The 17,426-nt window shown below is 45.6% G+C and overlaps 1 protein-coding gene across 1 annotated transcript in view; it reads right to left on the minus strand.

Annotated features, from left to right (window-relative positions):
* Nucleotides 1–17,426, minus strand: part of XRCC1 (X-ray repair cross complementing 1) — a 795,788-nt gene that overhangs the window by 326,024 nt on the left and 452,338 nt on the right. The window contains exon 11 of the mRNA XM_069640868.1: nt 15,773–15,863. Coding sequence (XP_069496969.1) covers nt 15,773–15,863 — 91 coding nt within the window. The remainder of the gene's footprint in view (nt 1–15,772; nt 15,864–17,426) is intronic.

Here is a 17,426-nt window from a genome sequence, read left to right on the forward strand (position 1 = left end):
CCCTCTCTCAGCAGCAGGCCTACCCTCCTCTGGCCTTCGTCCTGATCCTTGCTGCAAGTTTTGACCCTGGGGCGCCTTACTTCTTCCTAGGGGTGCTTGTCAACTCTGCGTCAATCCCTCTTCCCTGGGCCGCTGTGTTTTTTCCACTCCTGGTTCCCTCTTGCCCCTGTGTGGGTTTGGGGGGGGGGGGATTTGGGCTTGTGCTCTCCCCTTGGTGTCTTTTCTCACTTCGGCGGCCAGGCATTCCCTCCGCTTCTCAGTGGGGTGGCCCTTTCCCCCTGGGTATGGAGGTTCCTGTCCCTGTGAGGTCTGGGGGGTTACCCCTGTGCTTTTGTTGGTGTCTCTTGCAGGATAGCCCCGCTTCCTGAGGTCCTAGAGGGGGGTGCCAATCCTCCTCTGTGCCCCCCCTTTGTCTGTGCTAGAGGATATGTTCAGGGGGGTCTCACCTGTTGTATCGCCCTCCGGTGGCATCTTCCTCCCCCGCTGCGGCCTGGGCTCCTCTTCAACTCCGGAGCCTCTGCCGGGCCTTCGGTTCCGTTCTCCCCCGCCTGGGTCTCACGCCTCTTCCTCAGTCGCGCTGTCTCTGCCTGGCCACCGGTGCCATTCTTCCCCACCGGACTCCCTCTCCTCTTCCTCTGAAGTGCGATTCTTCCTGGGCCTGCCTGACCCCTGTGGTCCTTGCCCTCTGCCTCACGCGAGCCTCTTTCAGGTGTCCGGGTGCCATGCAGGATGGCCGGTGATCCACTTCCCCTCTCAGGTCTTGTCACCCTGATTCCGTGACCGCGTTGAGGTGCTGTTGCTGCTTAGCCCAGCCACTTACTTTCGCCCACAGCCCGTCGCTCTCCTTTTCCGGACGCGCGGTCTGTGTCGCAGCTCTCCTCGTCCTGGTTCTCGACCCGGCTTCACTCCTTCCTTCGCCGCCACTGGTAGGCAGTGCTTTAAGTGGGGTAAGAAATTGAGGGGGGGGCCCTCGTTTGAGGGCGTGGCTTCCATTGTGGGCGTGGCCTAAAACGTGCACAAATCATTGTAAGGTGCGCAAACAAATATATAAATGTATGTGAGCATTTATATATTTGTATGCGCACTACTATGGTTTGTGTACCTTTCAAGCCTTATAAACATACCAATGTTACGTATTTGTAGGTTTATAAAAAGGTGGCTTGAAAAGTGCACAAACCATAGTAATTTACGCACACTTGTGTGCTTACCTTACTATGGTTTGTGCACTTTTCAAGCCACCTTTTATAAGCATAGACATTTATAACATATTTCTATGTTTATAAAAGACGGCTTGAAACGTAAACAATTCAAGGAATCTTTTATAAATCGTTGAGGACGGACAAAACCCGAGGTGGCTTTGTCCATCGACAAAGCTTTATAAAAGATGCCTCGAATTGTGCACGTTTCAAGCGGTCTTTTATAAACATAGAAATATTTCTACGTTTATAAAAGATGGCTTGAAACGTATACAATTCAAGGCATCTTTTATAAAGCTTTGCCAATGGAGATAGACGCCTCGGGCTCTGTGATCTATCTGCTCTGAGCAGATAGATCACTGAGCCCAAGGCGCCTTTCACCCTCTGCAACCCGCGAGCTCCGTGTTCTAATCTGCATATTAGATCATGGAGCCCGCAGGTTCGCTGAGGGTCAGTGACCTGGCGAGGGCAAACAAAGTAACTGTAACTTCCCTGATGACCCCTCTGATGAGGGATCATCAGGGAAGTTACAGTGACTGACAGAAGTGCTAGACAGCCTCAGCGATGCTGTGCCTGGCTGGCACTTCTGTCAGCTTGCCTGAAATTAAACTGGCGGGCGCATCTCCCGTCGCGGCTGCGGTGGGATAATGCATCCCGCCAATGTTGTGTGGGATGGGGGGCCCCGGCAGGGCCCCGGCTCAGTCGCACTTTTTGAAGACTGCCGGGGCCCGGCCCCGGCAGCCCCCGGCCCACTTTAAGCACTGCTGGTAGGAGTAGTAAAGAATGATACCTTTCCTCATCAAACTAGCCTTGACAGGTTTCTACGCCCCTTTAGGGTGGGATATCCGGTCCCTATGATGTCATATCTCGGGCGTGGCCTCCTAGGGTTTCCCCCGGAAGTTCTGTCTGGGCAAAATCCTGCCCCGGAAGTGATGTAGGTGTGTTTAACAGGCACTTGTTCCTTAGCGGGGGTGTCCCACCAGATGACATTATGGGGGATAGCAGGAAAGCCCCCCCCAAGGGTTGGATTCCCTAAGGGCCCCAAGAGGGCTTCCCCCGGATGCCCCCACAAAAAAGTGTGGAAGTGTGGAGCTGATATCTGAGTGGCGGCCATCTTTAGGGGGTGGGGCGTGTAGGGTGCATATATACAGCCAGGTTTTGGGCTGTAGATTCAAGCCAATTCTGAGGACCAGGGGAAACTGATTAAACAGCATCAGCGCGAAAGGCAGGTGCGACAAGGTATTCGCAAGATTGAGAGTCTGGACATTGAACATGGGCGGGTGTGCCAAAGAGGGTATTTAGTATAGGGTGGCCGTGTCCACACTTATAATAAGGCAGGTAAGAATTAGAAAAAAATCCCCAAAATGCTATAAAATAAATAGTCAAAAAATATATATGTAAATATATAAAAATTCTGAATATTAATAGTTAATCCATTTTTTATTATGGTTATTACAAATATGAATATTCATAATTTCCCAATCAATTATGATGGTGAGAAAAAAATGAATTTATGTATAATAATATTCATAAGAAATGTTGGGGTGTTAGGTCTGAGTCCGAAAGGCTTGTGAAGCAAGGTCCTGGGGCTCTGCAAGGGTCAGGTTGTGGGTCCTGGGGCAGCGGTGGAGGTCTGTCCTTTCCAAGGCACTCAGGCTGCAAAATGGCATGCACAATGGCCTGAGAGAGAGAGAGAGAGAGAGAGAGAGAGAGAGAGTGAGTGAGTGAGATATCAAAAGCAGCTGTTGGGATCAGCCACGTGGTATCTGGAATTCAACAGGAATAGACCCAGAGAGGAATTACGTAGCACTGAGATCAGCCGATGCACCACAGTTGACTCTCAGGGATTGAGCCACCCCTCCAGCACTTCCCCTCCTCCCCCAAAACCCCCTCCACATGCTGGGGGATGGCAGTAAGTAGCTCAGAGCTCAGCTGATGCATCACACCTGTTCCTGGGGGCTGAGTCCTCCTCCAGCTTGTGGAGGGGTTGCTGGGGGAGGAGGGGAAGTGCTGGAGGGGGACTCTGGGACACTGACTGTATGTACGTATGATCATCTTTACAGGAGAACTCTTTTAAAAAAGAATTTTCTTGAGACCAGGGGTCTGCGCGTTATTATGCTTTGGGAGCAAGAGTGGGCCGAAATGTTGAAAAAAGATTCTGATTTTAAGCTTTTTCTCAAGCATAAGAATTTACCAGAACCCCTAGAACTGTGTGACACTCTTTTTGGAGGTAGGACTAATGCCATCAAGCTCTACCACGAAACAGCCCCTGGTGAGAAGATACACTACTTAGACCACCAGCCTCTACCCCTTTGTCAACCATTCAAAACCCTAACCCTTTAGGGCACCCCCGTATCATATGAACATTTTGGGGCTATTAAGCAGTATTTTGGACTGATCAAATGCCAAGTGTAGCCCCCTAAGAAGCTTTATTTTCCAGTCCTCCCTCAGAAGATTTCGGTAAGCTCATGTTCCCATTGTGTATGGCTTGCGCAGAGTCAAAACAGACTGAAAAATGCAAACATAGCGATGAGGAACGCTCAATCACAGGTACCTGGTGTACCGTCGAGTTAGAAGTGGCATTGCAGAAAGGGAACCGTCTGGGGAAGACTCATGAAATATGGCACTTTGAGAGCATCACAGTAGAACTCTTTTGCGAGTACATTCATATGTTCCTGCGGAGCAAACAATCTTCAGGATACCCCGTGGGTTGTGATGACCCTGCATCTCGCCAGAAATACGTAGATGACTATTAATCACACATCAGGGTATCCGTTTAAGACCAGGATTCATCAAGAACAACCCTTCCAGACATCAACTAGCCAAGCTGTGCTTAAATTCCTTATGGGGTAAGTTTGCTTAGAGAACAAATTTACCAAACACAGCGATTATAACCGATCCTGACAAGTTGACAGCCTATCTTTTTGAAGCAGGTTATGACATTTCAAGCCTGCAGTTTATAGATGAGGAAAAGGCATGCCTCTGTTGGAAATACGCGGAGGAATACCCTACGTGTTCCAACAATATAAAGATATTTATTACGTGTTTCACAATAGCTCATGCCCGTCTGGAACTTTATACAGTCATGGATGCTCTCCAGGAGAGGTGTCTGTACCACGACACCGATTCTGTCATTTTTGTTAGCGCCCTCGGTCAGGAGAATCCTCCACTGGGTGATTATCGGAGTAATCTAACAAGTCAATTAGCTCCTGGCGAGCACATTATAGAGTTTGTTTCTGCAGGGCCCAAAACATATTCCTATTGCACATCCTCAGGGGCGGGCTGTATGACAGTAAAAGGCATCACTTTGAACGTCAGCAACAGCATGAAGATCAATTTTGACAGTTTGAAAGAGCTGGTGCGTGAGTACACTTTAAAAAACACCATCAAGGCTATTGTGGTGCAGCAGCCATCCATAGTGCGGGAGAAAAAACCGCTGGGAGATTAGCACCCAGACATTGCATAAGACTTTGAGGGTAGTGGTTGATAAAAGGATGCTCACAAACGACCACAAAACATTAGCCCACGGTTACTGAAAAGGAAGCATCGCAGAGGATGGACACTCACCTTTAACACCCTTTTTCATGCATGCTAGCGGGTCTTTCCAGCTGCGGTAAAAGTTATTTTATTAAACAGCTCCTAGAAAATGCCTGCACCACGTCGGCCCCACCGGATAATTTCATCTGGTTTTATTCATGCTGGCAGAACTTGTATAACGAACTGACCTCTAAAATACCACATCTGAAGTTTGTGGAGGGGTTACCAGATACTCTGAATGACAACTGGTTGCTACCACCAAACCTTGTTAATATGATTATCGTAGATGATCTCATGAAGCAGGGTGGTCAGAGCTCCGAATTGGAAAAGGCTTTTACTCAGTACTCACATCATAGGAACCTTAGTATCTGCTACATTTTACAGAATTTATTCCACAAGGGCAACCGTTCGATAAGGCTAAACGCCAGTTATATCATTCTGTTTAAGAACCCCAGAGATAAACAACAGCTCTCTTTTCTCGGTTCTAGTGCACCAGATGTATCCGGGTAACAGCTGATTTTTCATGGAGGCCTTTGAAGACGCCACCCGTAAACCTTATGGCTACTTATTGGTGGATTTAAAGACAAACCCCTTAGAGGACTACCCATTGCGCACGGGTATTTTCCATCTGGATTTACCGGTCGTCTACATACAGAAGCCCTCTAGAAAAACCTGGTGAGGGGAAAAGCAGGCCTCATTAGTACCCGCAACTGACCATCATGATGGCATGTATACGTCGGAACTACGCTCTACTTAAAATGCTAGTAACGGCACCGCCACAGCAACGCCACAGCAACCCAAGGCCATTCTGTGCTCGGCTTCTGATTATTTAATATCGGCTATAACCGAGATTGCCTTCAATACCGTCAGGGGGAACATACGGCTATCCGGCCGTCAACTAGGTGTCTTAAAAAAGAAGAAGCTAATCCTCAAGAAACTGGGTAAGAAGCGGGCCTCCATAAAAATTAAAAGAAAACTTTTTTAAAAATCCAGAGGTTTCATAGGAGCACTCCCAGGCCTTGCATTACCGCTGATCACCAAGCTTCTAGGGGGCGGTTAATGGAGCACAGTCAGAAGATGTATCTGGTTGACTAATGTCAGCTGGATGGTCTGAGCACCCATACCGGGAAGAGCCTGATATTCGAAAATCAGCAACCCTCCGGATCGATTCTGAAATGCAAGATGTCCTACGCAGGCATGATTTATCAGACTACAACAAGGTTACCCTCTATTCCTCTATTCTCCAGAAATACTTAACACATTTTAGATAATCCAACAATGAGAAGAACAAACTAACATTGTACATGCCCCCTGAAGAGCCCACGAGTCTCGCCAACACAAGTCCCGCCCCCCCCCTTTTCTGATCCCCTGGTAGCTGAAATCCTGAACACCATTAACCCCAGTTATCATAAGAATGCAGAATTATTGTTGAACAAGATGACCGGTGAGCAGGGGCTGGTACCCTGGAACGCAAAGGGGGATTTTGTATATAAAGGCACGACTGTCAAAGGTTCAAATCTCCATGATTTAGTTTGCAGCATTACCAACCCGCAGGCCTTTCGAAGACACAAAAAACCTAGAGGCTGGGATCTGTTCATGCAATCTGCTGCAGGCTTAAAACATTCCTGCCACTTTAGTGGGAAACATGGGGCATTGCGAACTGCTCAAGACATTGAAAGACACTGGTGTTAAAACCCCGTCCGAGGATGTTGAGTCCCTAGATATTTCCTTAAAGGGCTGGTTTAGTGTGTAACTGCGTTTTCTCTTAATTTTAAGAACAGTGTTTAACCATTGTAGTGTGTAGATGTATATGGTTTATGTATCTGTTTTATAAGTATACTCACACCTGTTGATTAAACAAATGCACTGTTTGTAATAAAATGTGTTTATGTAAATGCTTTTATATCTATATCCCGCACAGCCTGTATAAACAATGGTTCTGTTTGTGATAAAATAACATTGTTATTTATACCAACCATACGTTTTGCGTCTAATTATTTCAAGCATGTTTACCACAATATATATATATTTTTTAATATTAAACAGGACCCAAGTAAGGAGGAGACGGTTGTTTAAAAGTACAAGATGTTTTTATTTAGGCCTGTACACATCTACTGGTTATTAACACACTTACTTTTCTGGCAAAAACTATATACATTTACAGGTGGCTGGCGATATTTACGTTTGTTCACAAAATCCGTCACCATCCAATCATTTTGTCTGAGATCAAGAGAATAGGTTTGCATAACAGCCCACAGGGACTGTTTCTCAGACATTTTAGATACAAAGTAACAAGCATGCTACCCACATGTCACGGCTTCAGAATGCTACACCTGGGCTCTATTATGATGTACTATGGGTGCTATATGTTTAACATAGTCCAATAGATTGCCGTCATATATAGGGTGGCTTGGGAAACATCCCAGACTATCAAAAACAGTTATTGCAACAGTGTCTATAAACATAGCTATCCAATGTGTGCCTTCTTGATGCTGGGGATCGGTGTTCACAACAAAGCTGATGGCCAGCTCACCCGGCATGTCCCCTGGAATGTTATCACACGAATACACGCCTTGAAATGTTTTCACCACATGTTTGTCTTTACGCAGGAAACGCATGATCTGGTAGGTATCCATTACATATCGTACAGCACCTGTCGCTGGTTGTTGAGTTCTATGACCGAGTCAAATAGGGCCATAATAATGCGATTCACAGTACTTGGTAAATTTGCAGCAAACCGTACCTCAAGGCGTAAATTACCATTCCGAATCAGATTACAATGTCCTGATGATGCATTATCGGGTCTCAAATCAAAAGCCAGCAAGGTGTAGGCACCATCGTAGTCGTCACATGGTATCACAAATCCTTTATCGCGCATGTGCTTGCCACTGATGGAGACTAACTCCAGATACTCCCTAATTGTATTTTTCTGTTGAAAACTAGGGCTGTAGGCTTTGGCGGGTATGACAACCCCATCATTAAAAAGAGCGGCATAGTTAATGTTGTAATGTTTAAAATTAAAAGGATTGTTCGCGTAATCCCCTGAAAAAGCAGTGTTATCCACAAAGCCAATAACGATTATTTTAGGTAGCTGTCCCAAGAATAAGTTATCTTGACTGGCGACACAGCTGCCCGCTGGTACACTGAAGATTTTCAAGGAGGTCCTCTCCACAAGGTATTTCAAGTGAGATACTTGTAGAGTATCAGCATGCACAAGTCTGACCGTCGGTGACACATTGACCCTTTTAATGAATAAACTCGCGGATACTATTACCAGTTTGTAGGCTTCTGCATCATCACTGTTCAGACAGAAAGCCTCTTTATTTCGAGAGAGTTTAATTTTCAGATCAACACCATTCACCATCAGCTTCTCCTGGAAAAACAGATCCACGTGTAGACGCCCTAGTAAATCAAAGTTTCTGCTACCTGTTGCATACGCTAATCTCTTTATAAAGCCCTTGTTGTTTCCATCTAGAGCATAATCCTCCATATGCCCTGCCGTGTCCTTATAAAAAAGCCCTGCAGTGAGCTATGTGTCCAAAGTGTCACTGCTTTAGTTCAGATTGCTTTCTATATACGCTCTATAGGCACGCATATTGTCACACTGTGTAATCATGTGATCACCTAGAGTGATGTCCGCCTGGTTGAAAAGGGTGGCCACCGGATAGGCAATCGTGGCCACATTCACCGCCGCTCCGATAGCCGTCCCATCCTCTTTTGTTATTCTGCAGGTTAGGTAGAGTAAGATGTCATTCAAATCCAGGTACGTCGCCGTTGAGCCCGATATGTAAAACTTGATGGGTGCTAACAGTGATAGTGCCGCTAGGGGCGCAACTTCCATGAAAAAACTGTTTTCGATGCTTGTCTGTGTCGGGGGCATGACAAACAGATCTAGTTCCGATTTCACACATTCCCCCGAGGCACAGTGGATAAAGGCCATCTTTTAGAAAATATTGATGCCGGGTCTGTTTTTGTTTTGCATTGACCCATCTGTTCTTTGACATGCGTTTTCTCTTCTGAGCGGCTTTAACCCCCTTTTTTTCCTAAACGAAAACCTGAAAAATATATATAAAAATAAAAAAAAAATTCGACCATTTGTCTTTCGACCAAATTGCGTCGACCATTTGTCTGTCGACCAATTGTCTGTCGACCAAATGACCAGACAGCCGGCTTTAGTAGTAGTTCTTCGTTTTTTAGGCGGTTTAGGAGGCCCGCGCCTGCACGAAGCTCGCCTTTTCCTTTTTGCAGGGCTTTTACCCACGTAAACCAGAGCCCTCTTCTGCTGGTTGGTTGAAACGATTTGCGATGGAGGTTGTTGCAGTAAACACCACATCCTTAGCAATGTTTGTAGCAGCTGTTTTCATATGCGGCTTGGCTAATTCAAACCCTTTGTGCAGGAAGGGCATGGCTCTCCGTAAAAGACTTCTGAAAACATTGCCTAGACCCTCACCATACATCACAGGCATACCTTGGAAGTAGGGCTGATTTCCATAACCGGCCTGTCTGCGGTAATAATCCCTATAAGCGTGCGGCTCCCTGTAATTCTTCATGATCACCATTTTCTAATTGTCTCTCTCCCGTCTAGAGCGCATGTGTAGTTTCACCAGGACCTTCCCGTATTCAAATGAGACCAGATCCCCCTGATCGTCCCTTATCTAGATGTTGATGGTGTCAAAATGACACTTAGACACGGGAAAATAATCATGCTTCATGTACTGTATATTAACAATGCCGTTATTTTCACCCTTGACTTGTGCGGTCCGCATCAGGGGGGCGTACGAGTCACCAACCCTTTGGTATTCTACTATATCGCTATAGATCATGAGGCTGTAAAATCCAGCATCAATATCTGCACGTGTTTTGTCTGTATTTTTAATATTTATATGTTGAACGTTCCCAAACGCCATCGAAAGTTTCCTGCTACATATAAACTCCACGGTAAGATCGGGTGATCTAAGAAATACTTTCCGGTGGGAGTTATTTAGAAACAGATATATATCTGTATAGCGCTCGAGACTCGCAATTGATTTGTTAATAGTATCTAGCAGCGCCTGTATTGTGGGGTAGTAGCCGTGAGGAAACCCCACGTTTATCAATTCAGCAGGCTCTCCAGGTCTGATTGTATACCAGGAATCGATTTTGTCCCGGGTGTCCCATGTATGGGGGTACTGAATCTCCATCAACCCCGCTTCCCACTGATCTTGGAAATTAACGGGTTTAGCCAATTTAACAGAATAATCCGATATTTCGTTTTTGGGGAATATATCTAAAGAGGCGTTACCAGGCAAGGTGATATAAAAGCCGGTGTTTTCCATCATCTTCTTCTTCTTCTCAGGGAGCGTCTGTCTTTTATATCTTCTAGAGAGGCCACCTTGACCCAATTGTTGAATGCCTCAGGCCATACCTGCCATTTTACCAGATGCTGTTTCTTAGACCCCTTACCTTTACTTTGAATAATTTTCTCAACCCTATAAAGACGCTGGGGATCGTCAACCACCTTTTGTAACTCCTCTGTGTAGAAATTCTTCACCAGCATAATCATTCAGCTGATATATGTATACCCACTCTTTCACGGTTGCTTTTGCCACTATGAAAATCTGGTCAGCAAAGGACTGTTGGTAGACTTTTGTAAAGACACCTTTTAACTTGGATACTCGCACATGGTCCCCTACGCGGAAGGATGTTTTCTTGATCTTCTCCGATATCCATCCAGCATACAGGTTTCGCCAAGCTGATGAGTTTTCAGAGGTTACAGAACTGGGAGGCATTATAATAGATAGGTGGTAGCTGTCATTATACACATCAATAAAAGTCTGTAATATATCTACATAGCATTGTGTATTATAGGCTGTGAAATATCTCCATAGTTTAGATTTCAGGGTTCTATTAAAACGTACAACCACCGCCGCTTTAACTTCCATGTGTGTTATAAAATGATGCACGCTGTGTTGTTTTAGAAGGTTTTGGAGGGGCCTATTCAGAAATTCCTTACCGGCATCAGATAATAATTTTACAGGTACACGGCCCTTGCTGAAGATATGCTTGAAGGCCACAGCCACTCTTGCACCAGTCTTCTCCCTCAAGGCCTCTGCAAACGTGTATTTTGATAAAACATGGATCACCGTCAGAATGTACCGGGCACCATCGTTCTGCTTTTCAAGGTTAGAAACATCCGCCAGGTCAGCTTGCCACTGCATGTTTTCAGCTGCGTCAATGGTCATTCTTCTTTTAAAACGTTTTCTTGCATTTTTATTGAGGGTATAGGTCTCCTGGCCGGATAGCCATGTCTTAACAGCTCAGTATGTGATGGGGTGTTTATCACGCTGTAATTTTCGATAAAGCGCATCAACACCCCCATAACTCCCAACGCCACACTTATCATGATAGCTTTTATGCAATCTTGAACGTGTGTTAGCAATTGAAGCACTACAAAAAAATAACCAGACACAGGGTTGGTGTATGACGTTTTCTTTTATTTTTCTTTATACTGGTTGGTATACATGTACGGGGTGTCGTACCGCGACCACCCCTGATATTTTATTGGACACATCATATAACAAAACTATAAACATCAATGTGGTTACACTTCCTGTAACTCTGTAGACACCAGATACTCATAGCATTTAACAGTTCAGATAGTTCTGAGACTTGTAAAATACGGCCTCTAAGGCGTAGGAATCTTGCATACATTTCAGCCACGTGGTGTTTCAACACTGTTCTAGGACCCAGGTATAAAGAACCCAAATTGTATCGGAATACAGAACCGTATTCATCACACACCGGCCTCTTGATGATGTTACAGATGTCACTTATACAGATTACACTTTCACAAATCTGCGCATATCGAAGTCTCGGGACATAAAAATGCCACAACAGGTGTTGGCTGTTTACAGCTATTGTCGCCTTCAGCATAGCGTATAAAAGTTTTTTCCAACACATACGTCCCGGCGTCAGGTAGCGCCCCACAAGTCCGGCTTTTCCTTCAGAAACGTTACCCTAGAAACAATGGTACACATATAAGGAGCAGGATTATTGTATTTTCATCTTTTCAAAAAACAAGCTTTCGCTGTACCGGACACCTGTGCGGGTTACTCCCGAGACTGTACAGGTGAGAAAAGTCTCTCTGCATTAAACGGGTTATATGGTTTCTAAAAATCATGGGTCCTGCCAGGCGTAAAGATTTCATTTTTTTCTCAGGCTTGCGACACATTTGAATTCCCAAGATTGTTTTTGTTAGCAGTCCCACCACACTTGCATGTACACACATACCCATGGTTTTATAAACACTTAAGCATCTGATAAACGTTATATGACTTCAATATCTGACATATCGCCCGTATTGCGACAGATTGATAATTCAGGAGTAAACAATCATGAGCATCCTGTTGAGGGTATCCGTATTTATGCCCTTCACACCAACTGTAATAGTCACGCTTCAAACACGTTTTCACAACCGACGCCGCAAAAGCTTGAACCGTTACAGTCTCCAAAAGGGTTATATTTTCATCTTCTTCCTCATCAGAACTTTCAAAACGTTTCAAAGTATCGCATTTCTTACACGTATCACCGTCGGGGAATGCTGAACTTTCAATCCTTTTTGAACAGCACACGCAATAATAATTGACGGCGTTAAACGAGTTGTTCAGGCCCACAGCGCCGTTACGGTTATCTGGCGTTTTCTGCAATTCAAAAAAGAGAGAAGTTTAGCGCTTGAGCATGTGTTTTCACAGGATTTTCACACACACACACAGCGTCATACTTCATTACTTACCATAGTACACATTTCAGAACCAGCATCTTCCAGTATAGAGGAGCTAGTAACGAACATAAACAACTTGTCTTCATCGGATGCTGTGTCTAACGTCGGGGTCATTGCGGCCTCCGGAAACAGTTGCTCTAAAACATTCAGATCCTCATACGGGTCCTCCTTAAGAGCCTTAACAGCCTCATCCATATCCACGTAGTCTGCATCGGTATAGGAGTCATCTACACCAGAGTCGATGACCCCTGGTGGTTTCCCACTCCCAAGCTTCAACATATAAAAACGCTCACACATTGTATCTATAGCCGCTGCGTCATCAGGGTCCCCATCGACGGATAGCGCTGGTATCGGCGGACTTTCAGGGCTGTAGTATTTTTGAAGGGTTTTCAAATCCTCTGCCTCTGTATTGTCCTTAGAGTAGTAGCTATAGCGCTTCATAATTCCTGGTATTGAGGTCTTTTGAGTTTTCATTTTTTCCAAGGCTTCAGGAACGGCTTGTACATCCCCCAATACTCATCTGAATATATACACCCTACACGCCACACGCCCTAAAGATGGCCGCCGCTCAAACATCTCCACGACCCCAACCTTCAAAACTCAATGCCACACTTCCGGGTCTTTGTAGGGGCCCCCCACTGGGGCATCCCCGGTTGTCACCCCCAAAGATCCGGAAGTGTGGCGCTTGGGCTTGAGGGGTGGGGGCATCCAGGGGAAGCCCCCTTGGGGCCCCTAGGGACTCCAACCCTTGGGGGGCCTTCCGGCTATCCCCCATGATGTCACATCCAGTGGGACACCCTGGCTAAGGAACAAGTGCCTGTTAAACACACATACATCACTTTCGGGGCGGGATTTTGCCCAGGCAGAACTTCCGGGGGGGAAACCCTAGGGGGGCCACGCCCGAGATATGACTTCATAGGGACTATACATCCCACCCTAAAGGGGGTATGGAAACCCATCAAGGCTATTTTGATGAGGAAAGGTATCATTCTTTACCACTGGTAGGTACCCTCCGCACCCTCCATTTGGTCTAATACTTTGCCTGGGGTGTTTGTTAATGTTTCTCCTTCACCGCAGCACCTGTACAGCCTTCAAGGGGTGGTGGATACGCGTTCCAATGCTGAAGGGCTCGGGAGCACCGTCAACACATTGATCTTGTGTCGGCGCCCATCTTTGTGTATATTATTTTTAAATGTCTATTACTCAGGGTTTATTAGGAAGTACTGAGATTTTACCTTTCCTATTTAAAATGTTGCATAAACGTTGTATTGTATATATTGCATATACTTTAACTTTGTATAATGATTGTTGTAATCATTCCTCATTTTACTAGGAATGTTGGTATTGTTTTGTGATAATATAACTAATGTTGTATTGTACATAATTATTTTACTGTTTGCTGCATTCTTGCTCTCAGCCGAAAATAAAGCACATCAATAATTCGCTTGTATTTAGAGTACATGGTCCCCTAAGAGTCCCCCGAAGGATACTGGGATAGGGGTACTTTCTAAGCTCCCCCATACTGGCCCTACAGTTATTATGTTGCCCTACATCATCCATTTGTTTTAGGACGCACGCTGGTGGCAGTTGTAATTTAGTTTTGGCTTCAAGTGTGCAAGCAGATTTACCACATTAGTTGCTCAATGTTCATCTTTGTAGCCATTGGGGTACCAATGTATTTAAGTCCTTGTCTCAGACGTTTTATTTGGGGCCTTCTCTGAATTCAAAGAAACCATGAACCAACCTAAAATGGCAGTAATAGTGGTTTGAACTGGTGTAGACCAATTCTGGACTCCGGGCTGGTCATTTCACATTCTGTGAGGGTGGTCTGGGATGACCAGCAGTTTTAGAGACCAACCAGATTGGCTGGCCACCTAACCTTTTGCTTTTAACCCTTTAGTGCGATAGCCCACCCACCAATGGCCAGCCTGTGTGTGTCTGGGGGAATATATAGGGGAGACCATTAGCTTGCACTAAATTCTCACTGCAATTTCTAGGAAGGCAGGTATCTAACTTACCTGCTGGAGGGTTCTGCCACTGGTTGAAGCCATTGCTCCATTTGAAGGACCAGCCAAAGCCATACTGGCTGGACCCTATGTCCTGGAATGAGCTGTGGCTTTGATTTTCAGCTATTTGATGTCATTCCTGTGCCTCCCCAGTCCTCCTGCATGCCCCCTACTTACTGAACCGACCAGGTGTTAGAAGAGATTTCGCAGATCTCCTGGTGTCCCCCTTTTTCCACATACACCCCTTTACCTTTGGCAAGGCTTGTATTCCTCTACCAAGTTCATAGTGGGTGCCCGCTCTACCCGTCCTGAAACACTGTAAGAGAGGGGGATTTGCAGCCATGTCCCTAGGACATGGCCCAACAACGCTTCTCTTCGGGGCTCAGAAGGCCCTAGTAGCTGCAGCCCTCATCCCTGTCCCGGGCACTCTGCTGCCAAGCACAGGGGAGGAGGGGCCTCCTTGCGTCTCCCTCAAGGCAACACAGCTCTGGAGACGAGAAACATCAGGTGTCTCCCTGACACTTAAGGAAGCGTTCTGTTGTGGGGGTGTCTGGATCTCTCTTAAATATGGTCCAGAGGTTGCCAGAGTACGATGCTCAGGGAGCCATCTTGCTTGCGCCCCCTTGGTGGCCCCCTTTATACTTCTTTGTCTTTTATTAAGAGCAGTTTATTGTTTTTTGAGAAACGGTGAGCTTGGATTATGGACATCTCTAAAAAGAAATGAATGTCTAATAAAGAACAGATTAGCTCCTGATGTCACCCTGGAATGCGCAGAGCAGTTATAGAGGAATTTACCAACAACTAGATTTAACTGACCAACTGTAGAGTCAAATTTCAGGCCCTTTTGAAATTCAAAGGTCATCATTTAGGGAACCTTAAAACATACCTGCACAAATGCTATAACAAATGCCATCTCTACTGATGACCTAAGAATGTAAAACAAATACCATCTCTTTATAGCATTGAATTCACCTCCTAATCCACTACAAGTCTTGAGAAACAGATTACTGTCCTCCACTATAACCACATGCAAGGTTCTAGAAAGTTGGCAAATTCAGTGTCTCACATTTCATGATTGCAGTGTTTTTTGGGGGAGAGGACAGTTCCCAGTACAGACTCAGACTATTTTCATGCAAAAACAAACCACAAACACAAGAAATAAAAACGTGGTGTAAGAGGACAAAATAGCTCATTTAAGTTAGTACAAAGCAGGCCCTTACTCCCCCAACTCTAGAGGGAAAAACTATTTCATATGGCAGTCTTGGGCCACAAACCTGGCGTGGGGGAGGTGCTTTAGATACAACTTGCACATCATCATCACTATCATCATCACTGCTGCTGGACTCCCCTCCATTCATCAGATACCTGTGAAAAACAGAGAAAGAATGTATCAGAACTATGACTGCCTGCATCGTACTGAACCGACCAAGTGTTAGAAGGGATTTTCAGAATCAATATCAGTGTGCGAGTCTAGTAGGCCAACTCAGTGGATTAACAAGGGTTTTTCACACTTAGGTCTAACCTATGTGTACACTAGGCTGAGCAGTAAGGATTAGACTTGGGAGATCAGGTGCATTGGTACAGTTAACAAGTGTCACGTATTGGAAGTCCACACAGATTTATAAAAATGCTACTTATAAAAGAAAAACATTATTAAATGTCAAGGATACTACACACTACACAAGAAATCACAACACATTTATATGCACAAGAGGTAACCCCACATCACTTTACAATTAGACACAGTTTAAAACACTGATGCAAGGCATAAACACTACTGTTTAAGGTAAATTAGGGGGAAAGAAAAATGCTAATAAAAAACAATATCTTATAATATAAGGTATTACCTTTACAGCTTAAGACGTCCTTCCCTAGCCAGATATAATTACATACTGAATAGGGGTGAAGGCATTCCAAATGTCCCCCTGCAACAAGACTTGGCGAAAGCCAACAGGTAAGCTTTCAAAGGGGAAACATACACTTACACTTTGTTCACAATGAGGATTCCCAAAACAAAGGGGGTGACATGAAAAGGGACAATTCATCCCTTCTTCCCTATGGGCAGCCACCCCCTTTGAGGCTACAGCGGTGAGCCTGCTAAGCAAGACCCTCCGTAGGGGTCAGGGAAAGCGACACCTCACTGGGAGTGACTCCCCTAGGGGACAAGTACTCCAATTCCTACAAGGAACTCCTTATGAAGAATATTGGTATAGAGAAGACTGATGTTACTTCCGTTTTGCATCCAACAAATACTGACAATGCTTTTATATCATTGGCTCAAGGTAATACTGACATACCCTTGGACTCAGCAACTGACGAAAAGCAACACGCCTCTTTGAAGAACAGTGGGCAGAATAAAGGGACAAGGAAACTTGAATGGAGGGAGACGAATCCTACGTAGAGGCGAGCCTCTGATGTACAGATGTCCTCAAAGGGCAGAGCCGTGCCACACCGCAGAGCCAGTGGTAGCATGGCGAGATGCAGAGAGAAGGCAGACATACAGAAAGGCCAGCACTGAGAAAGGCGATACAGCCAACTAAAAGACTGCGTTTGGAAGGATCGTCTTACCTGTTGGCATGCCCACACTACAGCCATGGTGGGTCTGGGTCCCGGGAAACTACGCAGAGACCCGCACAGAACAGAGGGCTCCTCCTCCCATTGGAACGCGAGGGCCACATAAACTGCCGAATCGGGCAGAAGAGGCTAGGACGCAAGGACCGTCTTACTAGGTGGCATGACCACGATGCAGCCCTGGTGGATTGGAGACCCAGGAACTATGAAGAGGTCAGGACAGACCAGAAGAATGAATCCTCCACTTGGAACGCAAAGACAGCGCAAGACTGCTGAACTGGGCAGAAGAAGATAAGGCAACACTTATGGTCCGACGCCGACTGGGAGGACGACGAACTATAACATCCCTGCTAGGAC

Source organism: Ambystoma mexicanum, chromosome 1q, assembly GCF_040938575.1.
Source record: "Ambystoma mexicanum isolate Mex_15411 chromosome 1q, UKY_AmexF1_1, whole genome shotgun sequence".
NCBI lineage: Eukaryota > Metazoa > Chordata > Amphibia > Caudata > Ambystomatidae > Ambystoma > Ambystoma mexicanum.